The sequence below is a fragment of the Montipora capricornis genome, chromosome 13 (assembly GCF_036669925.1).
Source record: "Montipora capricornis isolate CH-2021 chromosome 13, ASM3666992v2, whole genome shotgun sequence".
Lineage (NCBI taxonomy): Eukaryota > Metazoa > Cnidaria > Anthozoa > Scleractinia > Acroporidae > Montipora > Montipora capricornis.
In genome coordinates this window covers 2610068-2634959 of record NC_090895.1, presented here as the reverse complement: position 1 = coordinate 2634959, position 24892 = coordinate 2610068, and the positions used below count along the sequence as shown (strand labels likewise).

Sequence of the window (24892 nt, the reverse complement as noted above, 5' to 3'; positions counted from 1 at the left end):
GATTTACATTTACATATCCCACAATAATTCCAACGTAGGAATGTTACGAAACATTGCGTTTGATTAAAAACGTTCTCCGACGTGTATTGATCCCAAGGACTTTCTCCACAAAAAACCGCTCGACCCTTCGCGGTAAAAAGGCTTGATAACGATGGAGCAAATTTTCACATTCCACTGGTCCGGCGCTTATTCGGCCGTGTCCCTCTAAAATAAACGCTACGTCGACGTCGAATTCGAAGAACTTGGTGTCTTCTTTCAGCACCCAACCCATAAGAAACGAGAATGAGCCGTTTAAGACTATTCAATAACAATTCAAAACACAAATTTTTTTAACATCAAAAGAGCTTTATTTGTTTTTCATCCTACTCTCCTCTTCATAATACAGGCACGAATTGCGGACCTACAAATCAATTATTTCTGTCTGAAATTCTCTTCACCTATAAATAGAGAATTGACTTCTTGAACCCTCCAAACTTTACTTAAAATAGATGTTATTCCTATACAAAAACGTTGCAGGGTTAATTCAGCAGTTAAGCCGCCATAAATTTAAATGTATCATTTCCCCGTTTTTGCTCTCCTTTACACGCAAAATTCAGCAAATTCAAAACGAATGAAAAGGTTACTTTCTAAAGAAACTGCGCTGCTCAATGCTCAAAAATCTAAAAATTCCGTAATTGCGTGTTCTATAGTCCAGTCCAAAGTTCTCCTCTTATAATTCCATAATCTTGATTTCAGTATTAGAGTAACTTGGTGCCACTGAAACGTTCCACAATAACTTGAAATCTCGTTAAGACTTTACAGCTTGAATCCAGTAGTCCAGTCCGGGTTGAGATCGCCAAAACTCTCTATCATCGATCAACAAAAGCTAGAAGTAGTAAATAGTTCTCAGAAACTACAAATGTTCGTCATGATTCTACACTCGAGCTGGCGGCTTCAAGGCTGACATGTTGATTATTTACAACTTCTTTTTCACCACAAGCTTAAGCGTGCACTCTGAGCTACTGACAGCTTTCCAAGACCAAAGTTTCTAAATAAAAGTTAAAAAGTTTTACAAACTCGGAGCTAAAAGTTAAAACTTATGAAATATTTCGTCCGTTTTTCAACCGGACTTCATCAGTCAATGATATCAATGTTAAAAAGATGAATTTTAAAAAAGGGCAGCTATCTATGATACAATTCTAACCCCCAAGAGGCGTTAAAAAACCCTTTTTTAAAATTCATCTTTTTAACATTCATATCATTGACTGATGAAGTCCGGTTGAAAAACGGACGAAATATTTCATAAGTTTTAACTTTTAGCTCCGAGTCTGTAAAACTTCTTAACTTTTATTATGCTTCCGGAGCAGGAAACACATGTTTTGGCTGTAATGTTTCTAAAGTTAACCCATTTCCAGCGGGGTTAGTGTCTGGATGGGAGACGTCATAATATGCGACTTACTGCCACGAACATACGACCAAAAATTCTATTTTAACGCTCAAAAATGCGAACTAAGCAAGGTACAGATTTTGCTAGCCTGCTTTATGCAAAACAAATATTGACGCAAAAGTATATTTATAAATATTAATACGTAGTTTTTAAGGAGAGCAGAAGGAACTTCTAGAAGTGTCGATCGAGAAGAAAACAATTTGCCATCAGCGAAAAACATTTCGGGAGATTTTTGTTACGTTCAATCAGAGTTCAATATTTCTATCGTACTTTTGGTCGTACAAGTAAAATCGCAAAATCGAAAGTGACATCGATTTTAGCGCCCGCCTGTGATCAAGTTACCTTGCGTGTTTAATACTAACAACTCACGAAACAAAGGATGCACCTGTGACAAAATTACGGCAAAACACCGGGTTTTTGTTAGTTTCCGTTTTTTTTTTCATTCAAGTGTTATGAAGTTCGACAATTTTAAAAACACAAAGATCACAATCGTTGATGCTAGTTCACGTGTCAGCTAGAGTTAAGCTCCTCCGAATGAGGTTAGTACTTGGATAGGGGACCGCTGCAAGTCCCCGTGACGGCGATAGCTGATTCGGTTTCATTTTTTACTTGTCTGGCCGTTGAAAGCTATTTTCTTATTTTCTTTCTACGTCAAAACAGCGAACAAACTATTCGTTCTATGCAAAATAGTGTTCACAGTAGATTTTTCCAACTTCGCGCAATCCTTTGACTAGTCTGAGCACACCGCATCATTCTAAAAGAGCCGATCTAAGCATGTTTCGTTTCATCCGAGATAAAGGACTTTCCCAAGTATAAGGAATTGCCGCGGTCTTTCTAGCTTTTGTTTATCTCCTTTCGGTATTTGTACCACAAGTGCATAGATAGCATTGAAAGTGAATGCAGTAAAAACTACAACTAGCGACAGCGTCGACATCTTTTCTTCCCGCGTTCTAAGACTCTCTCGAAGGTTTTCAACCAATCACAATGCAAATAAAATTGAATTTGCCATTGATGATGCGCATGCGTGACATTAGTCTCCTTTGTTGTACGTACTCCTATTCGTTCTATGCAAAATAGTGTTCACAGTAGAACACACAATTACGAGGCAAGATCTAGAAATAACGTAGAACATTATCCTTATCTTTAAAGCTTGCCATTCTCAAAGAAAAAGCATCTGTCCACTTTATCGAATAGTTTAATACTGAATCAATCATGGCGGGCGGATCGATTCCACAATAAATCATTGCTTTCATCAAGTTTAACGGAATGTGTTACAGTGGCCGAGTGGTCTAACGCGCTCGCAGATAATTGTGGAGGTTGGGAAAGACTATGAGTTCTCCTTGGGGTAGGAAAGTTTGGACCTACTGGAGGGAATAAATGTAAATTCACCCGATCGGAGATTAACTCAATATCCGTGGGGTATGTTGACTACCAACAGAAAAAAAACGACACCAGCGCGGATTTAAGACGTGGTATGCCTTCGGCCTTCGGCCTTCGGCATTCCACGTAATAAACATGCGTGCTAAGTCACGCAAGGTTCTAATGTGACAAACAGAGCTTGATGATCATTGGTACCTTATGTTACAGGAATAGACTCTAATTAGAACCTCGCTATAAATACATCTGCGTATGTTGCTTGTCCTTGAGTCTCAAGTGAAAACCAGGCTCTGAACCCGATTCAAAATCTAAGTCCTAAGAAAGCACAAGCTAGGGATCCCGAAGATTCCCATCAAATCTCGTAAACGCGGCTCCTCCCCTGTCAAATCTTTGACAAATAACAAAGGGCCTCAGTTGTCCGAAGGCCCGATAACTTTATCCAGTGGATAAGTCGCAATCCGGAGAATAAAGTATACTACACGTTAAGCGTTGACCAAGCCCGGTTTTCGTACACGTGTCTAGTTAGATATGCTTAGAGTGTGCATATTCACAGTCAAGTGAACAAATACCGATTGAAATAATCGGCTAGTGACCCCCGGATCCTTCCTTTGAAGTACTTGGGAAAGGGGAATGTACTGACACATTCACACTTGGATATGCCATAGTGGAGTTGGTAGATTTCCAACAGGACTTTTAAAAAGTTGGGTCAAAGTAGGATGTTACATGTTGCTTCGGTGTGGGTCAGATCCCTTTTTAAAAGCGGGCACGAAAAGGAATGTTGTTGAAATAAGCTTCAGAGGTCTGCTGTGTGTCCAGTGCCACAATGTTAGCGCATCATCGTCCTGTATTTTTCCTGACCATTTAATGTTGAACAGTGCATGGTGGTAATAATAACTGCCGTGTCCCCCTTTCCAGGCACCTGGTTCCTATTTATTTATTTATTATTTGTTCTCTTTTGCATAACATGGTCAGCAGTTTGTGGTGCCATCAATCGACAATTCTCGCGCTTTAATTAAGAACGAAGCCACGAACATGTGTTGGCCCTACCATCCACGTATGCCGCTATGAGAATGGTAAGCGTTATTTGGGTATGTTGTGGTTTATTGTCTCTCGCAGAACAAAGTAATCAACATATCCCCATGATAAAGAAACGAAGCAATCAACAGATCAACAAAGTGATCAACATATGTGAGCGGTTTAACATATGGTATGAATGGCAAGCGTTATTCAAATTCGCGAGTCTTGCCGTTTATTGTCGTCCGTGTGCTTTAATTAGAAATTGACCTTTCAGTAAAACAAGACGAACATATACTTATGCTTAAGAAACGAAACAGTCCCATATCTTCGCGGTTTAAGACTCAAGCGATCAACATATGTAAGCGGCTTGACATGTGGTATGAATGGTAGTTGTTTATATTCGGGTACCATGTTGAAGTTTGTTGTCATGCGCATTAAGAACAAACATCATCCACCTGCCTCTTGAGTAAAACAAATCGTCACGATTCATCAAGATATTGAATTGAGGCAAGTAAAGTCGAATATCGTTTACCGGAAGCTCCGACCTTTATTAAGACGTGATATATGGCCCGTACGGCGCCGGCGCCGAGCGCGCTTTCATTTCAAAACTATTGAGAAAGTGAATCCCCCCCGTACGAGAGGGCAGTGCATTAGCGCGAGAAGGGCGGCAAAAAGCCGTACGGTCCTGTTAGGAACACGTGCTGCTCTGTTTGATGCGATTTTAGGTGATTTCGTCGCTTGTAAACATACAACTTATTTACAGCCAGAAAATCAAATGCAAACAACGTATTAGATAAATTTCTTATGCAACCTCGTAACTTTTTTTGTCCAAACTTCATCTTCTGAGTACTCATAACTGGTTTAAAGAATCCATGTGATAAAGTTCTTTTTGACTGAGATTAGGTCGGGCGAGACAGGAAAATATTTGGCCTTCGGTCGTGGCGCGCGGACCAAATAGTTTCCCGTCTGGCCCTCCCACTCAGTCAATAGGTATATAAGAATTCAATTTAATTAAGAACCCAGAAATCGAACATATGTGAGCGCGACATAATTATGGTAAAATGGTAAGCGTCATTTCGCTTTAAGAACGAACATCAACGACCTGATTCAGAACCAAACAATCAACTTATCTGAGAGCTTTAAACTCTACGGCAAGTAAAGTCGAATCCTGTTTGCTTAAAGCTCAGCCTTCACGACGCGATATCAGGTAAGAGCAGTTTTCGCCTGATCCGACTCAGTTCGTCACGGTTTGAATTGGGCAAGCATCAGTTCACTGCCGGATAAATTTTCGATTGTAATCATTCACCTGCATCGCTAAATTACGAACCATAAACCACCATTATAGTCATCCAATTTATTACTTTTCTAAAAAAGCTAACGAGTGAACTTAATAAAGTGAAGGGTTCTTTTTCTTTTCTGCATGACCAAATCGCACCTTATTTAGTAACTTGTGAACAAACTGGCAAAAAGGTATCTAATTTAGTTGTCCTTTCATACTTGATCTGATGTTTACAATATGTCGCATGTTTTTTCCAGGTTATATTTGTTCATAGTGACCGTTCATGTTATTGATAGTCGCTTGAAAAACAGTTTTATACTTTGGAACTTCCAGTTTGGCTAATGAATAACTACAGCTCATTACTCCAAAAAGTTAAAACAGGCCAACCCTTTGTGAAGGAAGTTGTACAATGCATGAAAGTTTATATTGCTAGGTTCCAAGTATGAAATGCTGTTGCCTTTTCATTCTCAACTGGCTAATGGTTTCTGTGCTGTTGCTGGCTTTTCTTGAAAACAATACAGACGCTCAACAAGGTGAGTTTTATTTGAACAAAGTCTTACACGAAAAAAAAAACAAATTCTGACTTCATGCGTTGCAGACCAGTACACCTGCAGCCACTATTCGTTAATTTATGAAACTTCGCAAGTTATCTTGCATTTGATTGAAATAAACATGCTGATGTTGACGTGAGTGGCCAAATGGTAAAACAATTTGAACTATGGGACACAAATACGTAAAAAACAGGTGGATACAAGCGGCTGAGCTAGCGTGGAACGCATGGGCGCGCCAAACATGTTTGATACGGCTGGCTAAACGAACAAAAGTTCGCCTTTCAAACAGGAGAACGAAAGTAATGTTTTAAGTTGTTTGATCGAATGTTTGATGGCCTTTCAAATTTTATCAAACACAACCAAACACGATCAAACAGCACCAAACAAGGTGGCCAAATGGTAAAATGTTTGGTCACCAAACAATAAACACTTAATGACTGGTCCCGAGGGAACCAGTTCATTTTGTTTCCCGAGAATCTCAATGTTTCCCCGAGGCACAGCCGAGGGAAACGCTGAAATTCGAGGGAAACAAAGTGAACTGTTTCCATCGGGACGAGTCATTAAGCTATAGCGATATTTCTTGTTTAAAAACATTGACGTCACATTTTTTTTTATATTCAAATTTGACAACCACGAAACAAAAAAAGTCATTGCTTCAACAGCCAATTAGGTTCTGGTTGGCATATTAATAACAATAGATGACGTCACGAGAAACATCGCTGTATAACAATGTTTGATGTTGTTTGGTCGCCAAACATTCCCTGTTTGGCCAGTCCCTTACCCTCTTTGACTCTTTGCAGCGCAAGTGGCCGGGAAATTAACCTGGGTTTCATTTGGCAAATAGGGAGCTTAATTAATTAAGCAACTAGGCCATCGCCACAATACAAACTGCTTTAATTAGTGTGGGTAATCAAATGGTGACGAATGAAACTTAGGAATAATTTCACGCGCGTTTTATACTAAATCAAATAATTTCCCGATCCTTTTAGGCTCTGGAAATTATTTGATTTAGGACGATTATAACAAGTGGAATTATAGCAATACAATTTTGGAATTGTATTGCTATAATTCAATGGAACGATGGAATAGGCCTTTTTCGATATATTAAAATTCAGCTTGATAGCGAGTCAGTGAGGACAAAGACAAAGGAAAGTGGATGATATGTAAATATTTTTCACATAATTCCCACGTGTTTCTATTGTCTTTGTCCTCACTGCCTCACTTTCAAGCTGAATATTTGATATTTCGAAAATGGCCTATTATAGTAGTACAATTATAACACGTGGAATTTAGTTTCACTCGTAAAAGGTTACCGTTCATAGTTCGCTCATGAAAGACAAAGATTACGAATATTCGCCAAGCGGTGAAGTGTCCGATCGCGCAAAGAAACGATGCCATGCAATAAACAACTGACTAACCTCACTTGCTCGGGACCCTCTGTCGTTTTTGTACTAGCCTGCACACTGGCTCTCCGTGTGTAGAATGGCGCGCGGTCAACAGCTGGGGAGTTGGAGCGAGCGGGGAAAATGAGCTCCAATCCCCTCCCATGCAGCTGTTAACCGCGCGCCATTCGACGCACGGAGAGCCTGTGTGCAGTTGCTGCGCTAGGTCCGTACTGCCACTAGACTTTCAAAAGTCCTTCGTCTCATGGGCCGTCCCATGCAGATAGCGCGCGGACGAAGGTCTACCTCTCGCGACTTCGTCGCTTGCTCATCTGCTTCGCGTCCGAAATATCACGCTTCGCTCGCCAAAACATTTTTCCTGGGATTCTTGAGAGGTCGACTTGTGGCAAGTCTATACTGCCACGACCTCGGGCCAATAGCGACTTTAAGATCTACGACGCGGTCGTCAACGTAAACGCTACAAAGCAACAATATCATTGGTTAAAGAGGCAAAAATAATCGTGCTGCACGTGCGGCACGCATTTTAGCGACTATTTTTCGGTTCTCTTCACAACAACGACGTGAAATCACCAAATATTAATTTGAGGTATAGACGACAACGCGAGTGTACAAGTGTGAACCTATCGTTCACTATTTTTACTCTGAAACCGTTCGTGCCCAATTTAATTTAAGATCTTTTGACAACATTTTATGGAGTGAACGAGATGGACTAATCACAAAAGACTTACGATATTGCAAAGTTATATTTTGAAGGGGCGTTTTCGTCGACGTCGTAGATCTTAAAGACCATATTATTCCCCAGAGCGGCCCTCGGTGCTCGGCCAGTAAGAGGTTAATATTTTTTTCCATAAACTACCAATTGCACTCGCCCTAATTTTTTGTTCATCTTTGAAACGCTCATTTATTCCAAATTGCACTCGAAATTTTACGATTTTCCATACGAAAACAACGGCTCTCCAGGCCCCGCTCGTGCGTTTTACATTTTCATATACCTCTTTGCTGTTCTCGTTCTGACAACAACGGGAAATGAACAAATTTGAGGTTAATAGGCAATTTTCACGATGGCGTCATTTGACTACAACTACCACAATTCAGTTTGTTTTTCTTTTCATATTTAAATTTTGTATTCCCAGTGGGGTAAAAATAACAATAGCTCTAATTAGCATGAGACAAGCGAAACCTGAAGGATTCTGGTACTTGTAGTCATATGGCGTCATCATGGAAATGTCCCATTGGATGACTCAAGCACCTGACGATGTTGTGTTACAAGTTGTGACGTCATTTTGATGTCATGTTACCACGTGACGCCAATTTAAATAGGGGTGTATCTGCCAAAGAGTATTTTCTTTTTTTCTTTTCAAATGAAACAATTTTTAGGAGCGGATTTTACTATAAACCGAAGTTAACGTTAAAAAACAACAACTACGTTTCGATCGTTCAACGGTATTCAAGTTGAATTATAACATTTTAACATGTTCTTATATATATCTTGCACATGTGCCTGCGTGTATTCAGTATCCAGCATCTATAGTAGTTTCGAGTTCACCTGGAGTTTTCAAGTGCATTTATCAAATAGTTTCAAACGGTGTCTAAGTATAGAGCGAGTTTCAATCGAATGTCGTTAAACCAAAACCAAAGTAATTACTTTGGCCAATCAAAAAGAACGGAGACAATCCAGTAAACCAATCAAACATCGAAGTAATTACACGTAACCGACACAAGGCGCTGGAAAATGTGCACGCGCGAGCCACAACTGGTTGTTGTTTTCACTTCTGATTGTTTGAAAAAGTGGCGCGAGAACTTTGAACCAATCACTGAGTGAAGTAATGCAAAACCATAGCAATTCGCTAATTACTTTCGACACTCAATTGAAAACCGCTCTAGCAAGACAAGATATTAAAGAGTTAGATATTGAAGTATTCTTGGATAGTCAGTCTACACATAGGATAACCGTTGGCAGAACAACGATACATTGCCAAATTTTGTCTCCAAACATCCACACCATTCATAACAATTCTAATCCTGGAATCATTATACACACTTTCCATGCCGAACGACATGCAGTAATCGCAAATTTATTACAAATAGAGCGATTTTCAATTGAGTGTCAAAAGTAATTAGCGAATTACTTTGCTTTTGCATTACTTCACTCAGTGATTGGTTCAAAGTTCTCGCTCCACTTTTTCAACCAATCAGAAGTGAAACCAAAACCAATCGTGGCTCGCGCGTGCACATTTTCCCGCGCTTTGTGTCGGCTACTTGTAATTACTTCGAGTTTTGATTGGTTTACTGGATTGTCTCCGTCCTTTTTGATTGGCCAAAGTAATTACTTTGGTTTTGGTTTTACGACAATCATTTAAAAACTGTTCTAACGGGAAATAATATTTTAAGACAACGTTCTCGAAACCCGTCGTCATCATCCTTGCGCGTAGGCTCCGTAACATATCAGTGAGGCGGTTGGCACTTTTTTCTTTTCAAACGGAATAACACAATTTTTCGTGTTTAGAGTGCCTAAAAACTTCTTCAGTTCCAGGGAAGGATTTTGCCCGATTCAACACCGTGAACTCTATGTGAAATACAATTGTTAGGAAGGCTAATATTTCGTTTACAGGGCCTAATCATAACAGCGGGGATGAGCAATATTTGGTTTGTGGTTATGACGTCATCAAACGACCGCCTGTCCTTCCGTCCGTGCTTACGTTCAACTTTTCATGTAAGCCAATATGCGAAGTGTCGCATTGCTGGAATCCGCGTGTTGCACGGCCAGCGTACTTCACTTGACATTGCGTTTTAGTAAAAAAGCAAAAAAAAAAAAAACCCTAGTATTTATTTAATATGTCGTACAACGAGGAAAGAAGAGAAAAAGAGAAAAAAAAAACAGTAAGCAGGCGACGAGTAAGCGATGCTTAACATGAAAGAGAGCGACTGAGAGCACGGGAAAACACGCGAAATATCAGTAACACAACGAGAGAGAGAGGGGGAGGGAGAGAGAGGGAGGGAGGGGGGTGGAGGGGGGAGAAAGAGAGGGGGAAGAGGAAAATCGTTGAGTTGCAGCTTAATTGATGTAGCCCATGTTGAAAGTCATTGAGTTATTGCATCACTTTTTGTGATCTTCGGCTGTTAGTGATGTCCGCAAATTTCCTATTAGTAATTGGTTTGTGTAAAATTGCAATATTTGCACTTGGTGTCAGTGACTTGTGCTATTGTTCGTAGATTGTTCCCCTCGAACTATCCACCTTCTTCCTCTACAAACGGGCCAATACTTTCAAGGACACGTGTTTATGAATTTCACTGTGGGAAAATACGGATGTGAACATTGGTGTCTCTTGGAAAACAAGTGTGTGTCTGTCAACATTAGTAGCGGAAAATCTCCAAGCAGCGTTATCTGTGAACTGAGTGATTCGGACCACTGTCAGCACCCGAAAGATCTCAAGCCAAGACAGGGTTGGACATACAGAGGCGCAAAGGTATCTCATGTTAAATTGAAACGATTGGGCCAGATTTCACCCCTTCTCAGCATAACTGAAGTGGTGTGGGTATTGCTTTGCTTTTGTAGTCAGGCTAAATCTCAGTTTTATCTCAGCTTTTACTTCCCGCAGAAAGTGATTCGTTTATGGAATGTGAAACTAATTACACTCACCAATAGTGCAGCAAAACGTGGAAATGACATGGCTAATCCTATAAAACGATTTTTCGGTATCTTAATCTACTACGGTGTTGGGAAGTGATTGAGGGAAGGCAAACCAAAAAGTAAGACAATAAATATCTCCGCAACTGAAAAATTCGAGCCAAGGAACTTCGTGCTCTGAACTGAATTCGATATATTATGATTATCTTACCTCATCAGAATCCTTGCTGTTACAATCCATGCCCCAAGAATGGAAAGTGTCTTTTGGGATACACTGAGAAGAACTATGCCTGTGAGTGTTCACCGGGATTTACAGGAGAAAAGTGCGAAAACGGTAAGGACAGGCAAATGTCATCACCTTTTTTGGCTGCTTTCCTGAGAACGTACAACGTTTAAGTGTGGCAGCTATTAAGTTAAAGAAGGAAAGAGAAGATTCTGCGAAAGGAGAAATGATTTTAAAAATGGACTTTCATGTTCAAGTGCAAAAGCAGTTGTGTTCCTCGCTTTTAGCAGTATTGGAAATTTAATAGCCTGAGTTCATTTCGACCTTCGCTTTTTTGGCCAAAGGTTGGTCAGAAGTATCAGTCCGATATAAAATAGGATGGTATTTCTTTCGTTTTTATAGCCACATTGAAATTCAAAGTCATTGAGGCGCCTTTCAAACAGTCATCATAGTTGATGATGGTGAACAAAGATCAAAGTGAATTGCTCGATGACTTTTATCAAACTTTGAAACTTTGAGTACCTGTATCCTTTTCTCATTAAGATATCGATGAATGCAACACCGGGAGCCATGATTGCAATGAAAATGCAACTTGTACAAATACGGCTGGAAACTTCAACTGCACATGCAAGCCAGGCTTTACTGGAGATGGACGGTCATGTACAGGTACAATAGCTAAGTGTTACTTTTATAATTCGTATTGCCAGAAAATATCACTGGTTCATTTTGAGCTGCGAATTTTCTAGCATACTATTTGTCAGAAGCATAAACTCTCATATAAAATATGAGAAAAATTTTTTTGTAGTTGGCCACATTCGTAAGTCAAGGCCTTGTTCAAACAGTCATGCTTTTTCAGTGACGATGGTGAACAAAGATCAACTGCTGGATGATTTTTATCAAAAGGATTTAAAAATCGTTAATTGAGTATCTGTATCCCTTTCTTGGTATTCAGATGTCGATGAATGCAGCACCGGTATCCATGATTGCAACGAGAATGCAACTTGTACAAATACAGCTGGAAACTTCAACTGCACATGCAAGCCAGGCTTTACTGGAGATGGACGGTCATGTTCAGGTACAATAGCTAAGTGTTACCTTTATTCGTATTGCCAGGAAATATCACTAGTTCAATTTGAGCTGCGAATTTTTTAACGTACTATTCGTCAGAAGCATAAGCTCTCACATAAGATGTGATGATAGTTTTTTTTGAAGTTGGCCACATTCGTAAGTCAAGGCCTTGTTCAAACAGTCATGCTTGTTCAGTGACGATGGTGAACAAAGATCAACTGCTGGATGATTTTTATCAAAAAGATTTAAAAATCGTTAATTGAGTACCTGTATCCCTTTCTTGGTATTCAGATGTCGATGAATGCAGAACCGGGAGCCATGATTGCAATGAAAATGCAACTTGTACAAATACGGCTGGAAACTTCAACTGCTCATGCAAGCCAGGCTTTACTGGAGATGGACGGTCATGTTCAGGTACAATAGCTAAGTGTTACCTTTATTCGTATTGCCAGGAAATATCACTAGTTCATTTTGAGCTGCCAATTTTTTAACGTACTATTGGTCAGAAGCATAAACTCTCACATAAGATGTGATGATAGTTTTTTTTGTAGTTGGCCACATTCGTAAGTCAAGGCCTTGTTCAAACAGTCATGCTTGTTCAGTGACGATGGTGAACAAAGATCAACTGCTGGATGATTTTTATCAAAAGGATTTAAAAATCGTTAATTGAGTACCTGTATCCCTTACCTGGTATTCAGATGTCGATGAATGCAGAACCGGGAGCCATGATTGCAATGAAAATGCAACTTGTACAAATACCGCTGGAAACTTCAACTGCACATGCAAGCCAGGCTTTATTGGAGATGGACGGTCATGTACAGGTACAATAGCTAAGTGTTACCTTTATTCGTATTGCCAGGAAATATCACTAGTTCAATTTGAGCTGCAAATTTTTTAACGTACTATTCGTCAGAAGCATAAACTCTCATATAAGATGTGATGACAGTTTTTTTTGTGGTTGGCCACATTCGTAAGTCAAGGCCTTGTTCAAACAGTCATGCTTGTTCAGTGATGATGGTGAACGAAGATCAACTGCTGGATGATTTTTATCAAAAGGCTTTAAAAATCGTTAATTGAGTACCTGTATCCTTTCTTGGTATTCAGATGTCGATGAATGCAGCACCGGTATCCATGATTGCAATGAAAATGCATCTTGTGCAAATACGGCTGGGACCTTCAACTGCACATGCAAGACAGGCTTTACTGGTGATGGACTTTCATGTTCAGGTACAATAGCAGTAGTGTTCCTTTTATTCGTATTGGAAATATCACTAGTTCGTTTAGAGCTGAGCCATTATTTTGTGTCAGAAACAAAAGGGGTGGACTGTAGTAGGACAATTCAAAGCATTCAAATTAAAGCATCGTGTACTGTGACAAGTTTTCCAGAGACCGATACAACACGGGCTTGTCGTAGACCACTCTTGTCGCCGCGTCTGATTTAAGCTTTGTTAACCCCTCCCACAAGCTAGTGTCAGGTATGGGTGTATCCATGAGATGAGGTCACAACCTGCTTCTTAATGCAAGAATAAATGTTCTTCAAAAAAGGAATGCAAACCAGTTTCTTATGTCAATCAAGGTTTATATAATAAGCTCAATAATGCATGCATTGGTTTCCCACCTTATGATCTATTAGAGGACAAACGCAAAGCTGACGTCATGATCAAAACTTTAATTCTTTATTTTATAAAACAAATATTTAACAAATCGAAAGGGGTTTAGTGTTGTCTGTACTCTCATCGACAACGATATTCGTCATCACGGTGGTCAAAATGTTGTGGACTCACGAGGTGCAGCCAACGCCGAACCGCTTTCGATTTGTTTTTTACCACAATATTCAATGCCAAAGAAAGTGTTTATTTCAGAGGGAGACCAAACTCATGATACAAAGAAAGAGCAAGCGTTGTCTATAACTTTCTCGCAATACGATTGGTTTATTTCCCAAAATGAGGGTTCCTGATTGGCTATTACTTTGCGTGACAAATTGACGCGAGCTTGACGCGGCAGGGTTGTCCAGACTCTTATCGACAACGGCCAATTAGCCAATCAGATTGCGAGATTACAAGCAATTGTGGTAAAAATTATATTTTTTGCCGAGCGTATGTTTAGTGATAAATCACAGATGGCGTCAAAATGTGGTAAGAACATCAGTGACACACTCGGCTGCACTTTTTTGTCCTTATCACATTTTGACGTCGTCTGTGATCTATTACTGAACAGACGCACGGCAACATGGAATCTATTTGTTAAATAGACCCATTCCTCTCATGAGCTCGGCCTCTGGACAATCAACTGCCAACGGCGCAGTTTGCTAATGGTAAGTTCCCACTGAGTCCCTGGTGGCTGACGTCCTCTGTAGGGGCAAACTGACAAAATCGTAATTTCAATATAAAGTGCAAAACTAGCTGTTAGCGCCCACCGTAAAAGGACTTGAACTACTCAGGAACCACTAGGAATCAACTATTAGGAAAATGGCAATTCGGGAAACTTAATGCAACTTGTGCGGCCTGTTTGGAGCAAAATCACAAGTAGTTAAAGTGCTACTTATGTTCAAAAAATTACTTCCTTTTTTTTCAAATTTTAAAAGTGTGTTTGCTTAACACCTGACTGGCCAAATTTTGAGCTTTCAATTTTCTGACGTTCAAAACTAACTGATTGGACCTCAGAGGGTTGGATCTAGGGGAAAGTGACGTCATTTACTCACAACCTTAAAATTTTAACGTGTAAATGCAGCGTCTTGTTTATGCAAAACACGAGTTCAAAAGTCTGAAAGCCCAAAACTCCAGTGCTGCATATTAATTTTGCGGCGTACACACGCATTGCATTCTTAAACGGAAGTAGCCAAAACGCGGGGCCGGGGTCGAGGTCGGGGTCGGGGTGTCTTTTTTTCCAAAATTTGTGTCATTTTGTCGTCATTCTCGAGTGACTATCATTTATGGGGGCAATAAGTCAAAAAAATTGAGGAACCTACGGAAGCTATGAAAGCTCTTAAGGGGCATTTTATGTCTTTCCGAAAATCGAAGTTTGTTGTTCGAAATTAAGAGAATTTCCGAAATTGCTAAAATTGGAGATTATGGAATACACGCTAACTGCCAGACAGAGTCCCATCGTAATATTCACTTCGAAAAAAAAAAAAAAAAACAACAGAATCACAGTTCCACGATGATCGTCACGCAGTCATGCAGCGTTCTTTTTGCTTGTTTGTTCGTGTTGTTGTCAATGTTGTTGTCTGATTTACCACAAACGGTTTGTAGTAAAGTCAGTCGCATAGGAACTTGCTAGCCAATTCTATTCGGACTTCAAGAGATCGAATCCAATTTTACGAGAAAAAGAACAACCACACTTAGAACAATTTTGCGAAAACAAGCAACTGAGAACGTTTGCGTGACGACCATAGTGGAATTATGGCTATGTTCTGTTTCGTTTTACTTGTATTGCGGAGAAGTTTCTTACGAAGTAAACATTAAAATGTGGTTTTAAAATGTGGCGCTCGGCGAGTCTTCAGTGTTTCTAGGTGATTCGCACCTGCGTACGAGCCAAGGATCCTGTAGATTTTCAGATTTTTATTCGTACTAGCTGCTCGATCTATATGTCGTTGAACTAGTCGACTGAAAGGAAAATATTACAGAAGTAGATTAATGTTTTGGAATTCCGGCGATAGGCTAAAAGAAGAATGCAACTGATTTCTTGAATATAATTATTACAATTTGTGTCTTCTAATCTACACGATCTTATGGTTTGATTTCTTCTATTGATTGTCTTTAACGTTCTTGATCGGAGGAAAGTGAAAAATAATTTGCGCGTTTGCAGTTTCGATTTGTATATTTCTGAATTTCTAATTAGTTGTCACCTTTCAACTCATGCAAACTTGCTGTGGTAAATAAAATTGCAAATATAGTTCCATACATTAAAACAATTAGGCGACATAACTTAACGCGCGAAGCGCGAATCACTTAGTTTAACGTATTAAATTTCAGTCGGAAATTCTTTTCGTAAAGCAAACTTATATTTTTTGACTAATTTCCAACATAGATAAAGGAAAGATGCCGAACATTAAAAAATAACAGTATGGGAGAATAACTACAAAAATTGAAACGAAAAAATTTTGAAAAAAAATGACACCCCGACCCCGACCCCGACCCCGACCCCGGCCCCGGCCCCGGCCCCGGCCCCGGCCCTGCGTTTGGGCTACTACCACTTTTTTGTAAGTGTCACTAAACCATTGTTCAACGCTTCCCTAAACAATGCCGAATTTCTCTGTCAAGCTCGGCTGATTCCGCGATTGTGGCAGCATTAAGTTCTATTCGGCTCTTTTTGGATTTACGACTTGTTGCTTCCGAATACATTCCAAAGGATTTACCACCACTACAACACTTTCGAGTCGGTGGAAGTGGAACGATGCATTTTTTCTAGAAGTTCGGGACTGTAAATCCCGTAGGAAATACAACTACAATGTCTTCTTTCAGACAAACCATGCTTCGGATGCATTCTCCCTGCTCATCCTTTAAAGATTTTTGAAAAAAATCTGAAGTCGAGGCAACAGCAGCTGTAAACAAATCCAAACATCATTCCTGTTCAAATCCTTCTCGACGACCATAATATGATCAGATGTTAACTGATTTTACTTAAGTATGATTTGCATTTCTGTAACCAATCGGAGCGAGGCTCCAAGAGCTCTATTGTTTCTCGGCCAATCAGACAAAAAGGCCAATTTTCCGACTTTTTCACATGCGATCCGTACAGGAAATGTATCATGCCCTGCTTCCCCAAAATGATAAGTAGGAAGGGAGGTCATGATCGCGGGTTATAGCTTCACTTGATTTCATAACCGGAGTCAGGGTCAATATATGGTCCATTTCATATATATCATTTCGTTCAATGAAAAAAAATTCTAACATAATAGATTCCTCGAGTGATCACTCGTCTCTCAGTACATCCACAAGGGCATTATTACTACCCCCTCGTATTCTTCGTCCTTTGTCTGTACATTCGTTTGCTTCCAGAATAAAGTTTAAATGGTGGCTTCCCAAGCCATTGTTTTTAGGAGGAGGTGAAATGCGACTCCACTAAAAACGACTGCATGGGAGGCTAGGTTTATGGGTCATCAACATAAATGACTTTCATGTAAAATCTCGTGGCTTTCCTGTAAATCTGAGCTAAAATCATGCATGTTGTTTGTTTTCCTTTCTAGAGTGTGATTTTAATCTCGGCATGGAAAGTGGTCTAATCTCAGACTTGCAAATTGGAGCCTCTTCACGATGGGATAGCAACAATGGCCCCAGTCAAGGAAGACTGAACTATAAAGAAACCACAAGCAAGGCAGGAGCTTGGGTAACTCGCAATAATGTCAGTCAATGGCTGCAGATTTATCTGGGTAACGCCATAATAACCCGTGTCGCAACGCAAGGAAGAAATTACAACCCCAGTTGGCCTCATGGAGTCCACACTCAGTGGGTGACCAAGTACAAGCTGCAGTACAGTAACGATAATGTGACTTTCCAATACTACAAGGAGCAAGGAGTAGTGAAGGTTAAAACAAATATTTCATATATGTTGCTTTGAACTATTCAGTTAGCCCTGGAAAGTAAAATGAGACTTTAGGAACGCAGACTGAGCAGATATGAACTAGTCCCCCAACAGGAAACATATTCGTAGGAGGTAGCCGTGTACATTTAGTCAGTCTACATCCGTGATTTAACAAGGCAATAATTGTTACCCAGCAAAGTACATTGAGTTTCGTCTTCGCAGACTCACGAAAGGAGCAGGGGTGGCGCAATCATGGTGAGAGCACTCGCCTCAGACCATTGTGGCCCCGGTTCGTTCCAGAAACTCGGCGTCATATGTGGGTTTGAGATTGTTCGTTCTCTACTCTGCTCCGAGAGATTTTTCTCCAGGTACTCCGGTTTTGAGTTAATTTCATTAGTGTCCCCAATTAGCGCTTTAGTACTAGATCCATTGACATCATTTTTGTTATTGTTCATGAGAACGAGTAATTGAATGTAAGTTTCGCACAACTTATTAATCGATGGTTAATAAATTCCTGATTACGAATAGAAATGTGGGTGGAGACAAGAGAACCAGCTAAAAACGAAAAAAATTAAGGCCTTAAACAATAGCTCCTGCGTATAGTCGACCCCTTTCAGTTAATTCCCAGACTGGAGGACAAAACAATAAGATTTTTTTGCATCTGAAAGGATTGTTTCTGTCAGGGGACAGAACAACCATTGTTTTGTCCTCCAGATTTGGGAATTACTGAAATTGGTCTATAAATAGTAACACTGGCACGAAAACGACGCCCTTTTCAGACTAGCTATTAACAAGTGTAGTTGTGGCAAACTATCCCTTATTTCCCCAAAATTACAAATAGCCATGTTGTAAAACGTTTTTTGTTTAGTTTCTGAGCCATCCGAAGAGTGTTAATAATTTAGTTGCCATGAAAACATCAAGTTACGTTAGAGAAAAAATGTCACAGTGAATCGTTGGGACTTTGTTTCACTGTTTCAAGAATAAAATTATAATAGTTAAAGCCTTGTGCAGCCAGTTGGACCCCTCCACCAGCAGTCTTAATAGGGAAGGAGCTCTTCACACCGAGATTCATTTTTTAAAGTATCTTAATGAAGTTTAAGGTTAGGGTTTCTTTGTGCGCTTATCTCATCATATAATTTTTGTCGTTATTATATACTCTTGATCATTATCATGATCAATTTTGTCATTCTTATCTTTATTATTATGGCAGAACAAACGTCTGGATGCCCAGAGTAAAAATTAAAAGCTTTGGCTGGGCGGCAAACCGTAACCAGCCGCAGCATCGACTAAAATTTGTGGTTAAAATAAATATATATATATATATAGATATATGTAAATAAAATCTTAAAAGCTATGGGTGTCCTAATTACAAAATAAAGGCTGGCTAGGGAATCATGATTGATATCTGAATAACAGCATAGCTAGTATAGCAGCTGACGAGATGACGACGGTGCAAATGAGTAACAGTTTCTCGCTTTGTTTTGTTTTTTACCCAGGAGTTCACTGGAAACTCAGACCGCGACACTGTCGTTGAGAATGTTCTCAACTCGCCAATTGAGATGAAGTTCATCCGTTTCCAACCAACAGCTTGGCATGGTTACATATCAATGAGGGTGGAACTCTATGGATGCCGGAAAGGTAGCCATTTTGTTCTTTTCTCTCACCTCGTTATTTAGATTCCTCCATGTTCTTGTTCATTACTGTCGTTATAATTCACAATTATTCTAGGAGCCGGGCTGGATAAGAAATGATAAAAACAAACATAATGACATGATCATAATGTCATTTTATCTCAAGGCTTGTCATAGCTGATTAAATGCCATATTAAGTATTAAGGCTAAATGTAGTTCACAAATTTCTAGTTCCCAAAGAAACCGTGGTGCTGCGTCGGTGGGAGAGTGAAACAGGAAAATTTGGTTTTATCAAACGTGTTGATAAAGGTCGAATAGAGGTTTTGCACGGCAGCCATGTTGCATGGCAGGAACAATGAAAATGTTTTGCATCAGAAAGAACATTTGTTCCCATAGGAAAAAGAATCTTTTGTTCCTGCAATGCAACATGGCTACCGTGCAAAACCTCTGTTACCACCGTGAACGATTTGGAAAGCTGACGTTTCGAGCGTTAACGTTAGCCCCTTCGTCAGAGCGAATTGAGGAATTGTGGGTGTTGTTGGTTTTCATGCGGGTGTGGAGGAGCTTTGCCATTGGTGGAAATATATTAACACGAATTTGTGAATAAATTAATGGAATGAGAGGCGTTCATTGATTCCGTGAGGATAGGGTGTGCCTAGTTGAAAGATGAATTTTTGTTCCAAATTCTTGCGGCTTTGTTTGTTCGCGTGGTCTAAGGATAGGCCGCAAATTGTCATGTTGTGGTGGGAGTGATTAGGACTGTGTCGTTTTTTCCACATCACGTAGGTATTCGCAAAAGCGGTCCGCCAATCTTCTCCCTCTTTCGCCTATGTAGGTCTTCTTACACAGTGTGCACGTTATGCAATAGATGACATGAATGGAGATGCATGTAAAGTGGTCAGTGATTTTAACGGATCGATTCGGTCCTGGGATCTTAACCATGTTAGAAATAAAAGGACAAGTTTTGCATCGTGTGCGTGTACATTTGAAAGTTCCGGTTGGTTGTCAGATTTAATTGCGCTCCTAACTAGAAAGTTACCTATGTTTTTGTTGCGTTTGAATGAAATAAGTGGTGGTAGAGGAAATATGTTTACTTTCAGGATCATTGCGGAGAATCTTGAAGTTTTTGAGAATGACATTTTTGACTGCAAGGTTTGTGGATGATACGTGAGGGTGAATGGAATTCTGTTGGGTTTCTTCGTTCTGTGACGTTTGGAGTGCGGTTTCGCGATCGATTTCTTGGACACGATGTTTTCCCAAATACAAACTGGCACATTTCCTCGCACTTGCTGTTAAAATTGGACTCGTCACTACAGAGGGGTCTTAGTCTAAGAAATTGAGACAATGGGATGGCGTTTTTACGTGTTGTGGATGATAGGACGAATGCAACAAGTAGTTATGGGAATCTGTTGGTTTGTAGTGTACGCTTGTAGATAAAATGATGCCTTTGACTGAAAGTTTTTATTTCTAACATGGTTAGGATCTCAGGACCGAATCGATCCGTTAAAATCACTGACCACTTTACATACATCTCCGCAAAAGTCATCTATTGCATAACCTGCACACTATGTAAGAATACCAACACAGGCGAAACGGATATTGCCAGAAAATATCACTAGTTCATTTTGAGCTGCCAATTTTTTAGCATACTATTTGTCAGAAGCATAAACTGTCATAAAAAATATGAGAAAATTTTTTTTTGTAGTTGGCCACATTCGTAAGTTAAGGCCTTTTTCAAACAGTCATGCTTGTTCAGTGACGATGGTGAACAAAGATCAACTGCTGGATGATTTTTATCAAAAGGATTTAAAAATCGTTAATTGAGTACCTGTATCCCTTTCTTGGTATTCAGATGTCGATGAATGCAGCACCGGGAGCCATGATTGCAATGAAAGTGCAACTTGTACAAATACGGCTGGAAACTTCAACTGCACATGCAAGCCAGGCTTTACTGGAGATGGACGGTCATGTTCAGGTACAATAGCTAAGTGTTACCATGATTCGTATTGCCAGGAAATATCACTAGTTCATTTTGAGCTGCGAATTTTTTAACGTACTATTCGTCAGAAGCATAAACTCTCATATAAGATGTGATGATAGTTTTTTTTGTGGTTGGCCACATTCGTAAGTCAAGGCCTTCATTTGGATTTCAAGGTCCGCCATATTACTCACGTTCAAAACTGACTGATTGGACCTCAGACGGTTGGATCTAGGGAAAAGTGACGTCATTTACTCACAACGTTAAAATTTTAACGTGTAAATGCAGCTTCTTGTGTATGCAAAACACGAGTTCAAAAGTCTAAAAACCCAAAACTCCAGTCCTGCATATTAACTTTGCGGCGTCAGTACACACGCATTGCATTCTTAAACTGGTGAGCCTTTGACGTCATTTTCTCCTCGATCCAGCTCTCTCAAGAACTTAAGTTAGGAATAGCTGACCATTAAATAAGAAATTTTTGAGTAAAAAAAAAAAAAACAGGGGTCTTTTTGAAATAAAGGCTTAGAACTTTGGTTGGTTAGTGTTTAGCTAACATAGTTCTGAAATCCGAAATCCGTCATTTTCTTCTCGATCCAGCTCTCTCGAGATTTTAAAGTTAGTAATGGGGGACCATTAAGTAAGAAAATTCCAGTTAAAATAAACAGGTCTTTTTGAAATCCAGGCTTAAACTTGGGTCAATTAGTGGTTAGTTAACATAATTTTGAAATCCAAAGGAAAAAAAAGAATTGACCTTTTGGCCATGGCAGCACTTTAACGCAAAATATATGTCAACGGCAAATCCTAATCTTTCAGGTCAGGACTGCTTTAAAGCGAAAAACTCATACATTTTAAAGCAAGCTAACAACGTTCATCGTACGTGACACTGACGCCATTTACTGGTCAGTAAATGAAACCAAAAAAATCACATCTGGGGTTCTTCCCGAAACGAATGGAACACTTTCGAAATCGTGCTAAAGCTAAAAATAAAAACTTTTAAAGATAGTTTATTTCTAAGAGCAAACTTAGCTTGTGGGAAAAAACTTTTTCATCTTATCCCGGCTATTTAATATTGTATGGGTAATGCCCCAGCGATACAGCCACATTCTTTTATTCATCAAGGTTGAAGCAGCAAATTGATTCACTTAAACAAATTATCAAGACCTTCACTGATGCCATTAACAGATTAATAAGTAACACGTGGATAAAGCCCGAGTATCTTCCTGAAATCGTACCTATAGTGAAAAGTAACCACGATTTTTGAAAAAAAAGTTTCTTCGCGCAAATTGAACATGGGGAATATCATCCTGTTTATTTGATATTGTGCGGAGTTTTAAAATAATGAGACATTTCTTTTATTTATTAATTGAAGATTGTACCAGCAAATTGAATTACTTCACAAAATATCAAGACCTGCCAACACAGTCAGCCTGGGATGTTGAAGTGTTCACTATTGATGGAAGTTTGTTTATGGCCTTCGCTAAGTATCATGAGGGTTCCGAAGGTAATTTTAATTACGAGGTGGGTTCTTGCATCTACAAACTAAACGAGTCGGCTGGAAAGTTTACGCTTCACCAGACCATAAACACCACTGGAGCATACGACATCGAATACTTTATGATCGCTGATAAAAATTACATTGCTATCGCCAATCATAACGATGGAAGTATTTACAATCTAAATTCTTCTGTTTTCCAGTGGAATGGACACAGTTTCGAGCTTTGGCAGAACATTTCAACATCCGGAGCAACCAGTTTTAACTTCTTTAAAATACATTCGGAACTGTTCCTTGCAGTCACGAATTATTACGATGGAAGTTCTAAAAGTATAAACTCATCTATCTACAAGTGGAAGGACAATACGTTTGAGGAGTTACAGGAAATAAGAACACATGGAGCGTGGGCAAGTACAGTGTTAACAATACACAACGAAACATTTATTGTTTTTGCAAACGGTTACAATTCGGATTCTTCCCATTCTTCAGACGTGATGAAATGGTCGGGGAAGAAATTTGTCGACCCGAAATTCCCTCAGATCTTTGGCCTTAGCGTCTTGGATCTCAAGTCCTTCACAATCAACGATACTGTATTCCTTGCATCGGCGGCAAGGACTGGAATTGTGATTTACAAGTGGGACGGTGAAAAGTTTGTTAATATGAATGAAACTATTTCAAAGCCACGGTACGTTTCGACCTTGCATACCTTTACGATGTGTGGTCAAACGTTCCTGTGCGCGGCCGAACTTTATCGTTTAGTTTTGTATGTGCACTCGGAATCTGAGTTTATGTCGAGGTATCAAGAGCTTCCACAGCACGACATGCCATCAGGTGTCAAGTCATTCGAGTATAAAGGTCACACTTACCTAGCAGTAGCAAACCAATTCGGGGGCAACAGCATCGTGTATAAGTCAGGTCTCAAGTGGTTCTAAGATAAACTGAATGGAATGCAGGTGCGTCGAGCACTGGCATATGCTATCTAAAGAGGACATCAAGACAGTCGAGTATTTCTTGTAAAAGGTCTTTAACCGACTGCTAATTTCTTTCCGTTACTGAAATCTTAAACGTTACTTTCCGTTGGTTTAAAACTTAAAAAACAATTCTTCCACGTTGTAGAGTAAAGATTCATCCGACCAGCACAGGGGATCAGTCCGACGCAAAATAGACATCTGCGGATGTGAACAAGACGCATCTCATAAATATAAAGGGGCTATGTTACGGAAAATGATGTAATTTCATGGCACCCAAAACTGCCCGAAAAGTAGAAACATTACAATAACCACTTAAATCTGTTGAACAACCGTGATAAAAGAAATACAGCAAAAGGAAAAAGACTGAAGCATGGATGGACACAAATGGACAAGATTGAAACGGATTGCATTTGGTTAATCTTGAAAAAAGTCGGCCCGACGTTTTTCAAGTTTATGGCAAATCGAATGGATAAGGGTCTTTTTTGCTCAGAATCATCTTGTTTGTGATTTAACGATAATATTATCAATAAAGCGATTCCGCATGCATTACCATTTTCGAGTTTTAAACTCGTGATTACATAAAGACGTCCCCTAAACACCCTAGAATAACGTGCCATAGCCCCTTCAAAATCGCTAAGAAAGAAAACTGAAGGCGATTATGAACCGCTCCACGGCAACTGCACTTTTCCATATTTTTTCAAATAGATCATGTGTTGCAGGAAAGACACACAAAGCACCGTTAAGTCCGTTGAGTTAAACAAAATTTTTATTAGATTTTTTGTCTTTACATATATTATTCACCTCAACTTTTTCTCTGTTGGAAATACACCTTCATGTGTTAAAACAAACAAGACGCCTATAAGGGCCTATCTGTGGGATGTACAAACAGTTAACACAAATTGTCCAGTTGCAGTGAACAATAACCACGGTTAAACTTCGGAAATGGGGAGAGATTACCATAAAGTTAAATCTATAATTTAACTAGACGGTATTTGTTGTAAAAACAGAAAAAGGTTATTTCTTATCATTAATGCTACTAAACAACAAGGCCCCACTCGAGGTTATCAGGAATACGGGATATTTAGGTAAATACTTACAGGGATATGGGATATTTGGGGGGAAATTAACGGGATGCAGGATATTTAAAAAACCGAACTGGTATTACAGTGATACAAACCACAGGAATTAACGGGATACAGGATATTTAGGGATACGGGATACTTAGATTCCTCCCTTCCCTAATGGGGCCTCAACAATCAGCACAGAAATACTATCACAATTTACTTTCACAAAAGCTTTTTGAGGAAAGTGAAGATAAAAAGGTG

At 39.5% G+C, this 24892-nt stretch overlaps 1 protein-coding gene and 1 long non-coding RNA gene across 2 annotated transcripts; both read left to right on the top strand.

The window, feature by feature from the left end:
• The first annotated feature begins 4884 nt into the window (after positions 1-4884).
• On the top strand, positions 4885-10413 carry LOC138029075 (uncharacterized). Its single transcript, XR_011127803.1, has 3 exons — positions 4885-5027; positions 5533-5632; positions 10267-10413. It is a non-coding gene; the product is annotated as an uncharacterized lncRNA (long non-coding RNA).
• A 466-nt stretch (positions 10414-10879) lies between these two features.
• LOC138030352 (uncharacterized) lies at positions 10880-24215 on the top strand. Its single transcript, XM_068878276.1, has 8 exons — positions 10880-11015; positions 11857-11979; positions 12671-12793; positions 13077-13199; positions 17161-17498; positions 18992-19133; positions 20979-21101; positions 22474-24215. Exons 1-8 carry the CDS (start codon positions 10880-10882, stop codon positions 23526-23528), a joined length of 2163 nt encoding a protein of 720 aa, XP_068734377.1. The 3' UTR covers positions 23529-24215.
• Positions 24216-24892: the final 677 nt, after the last annotated feature.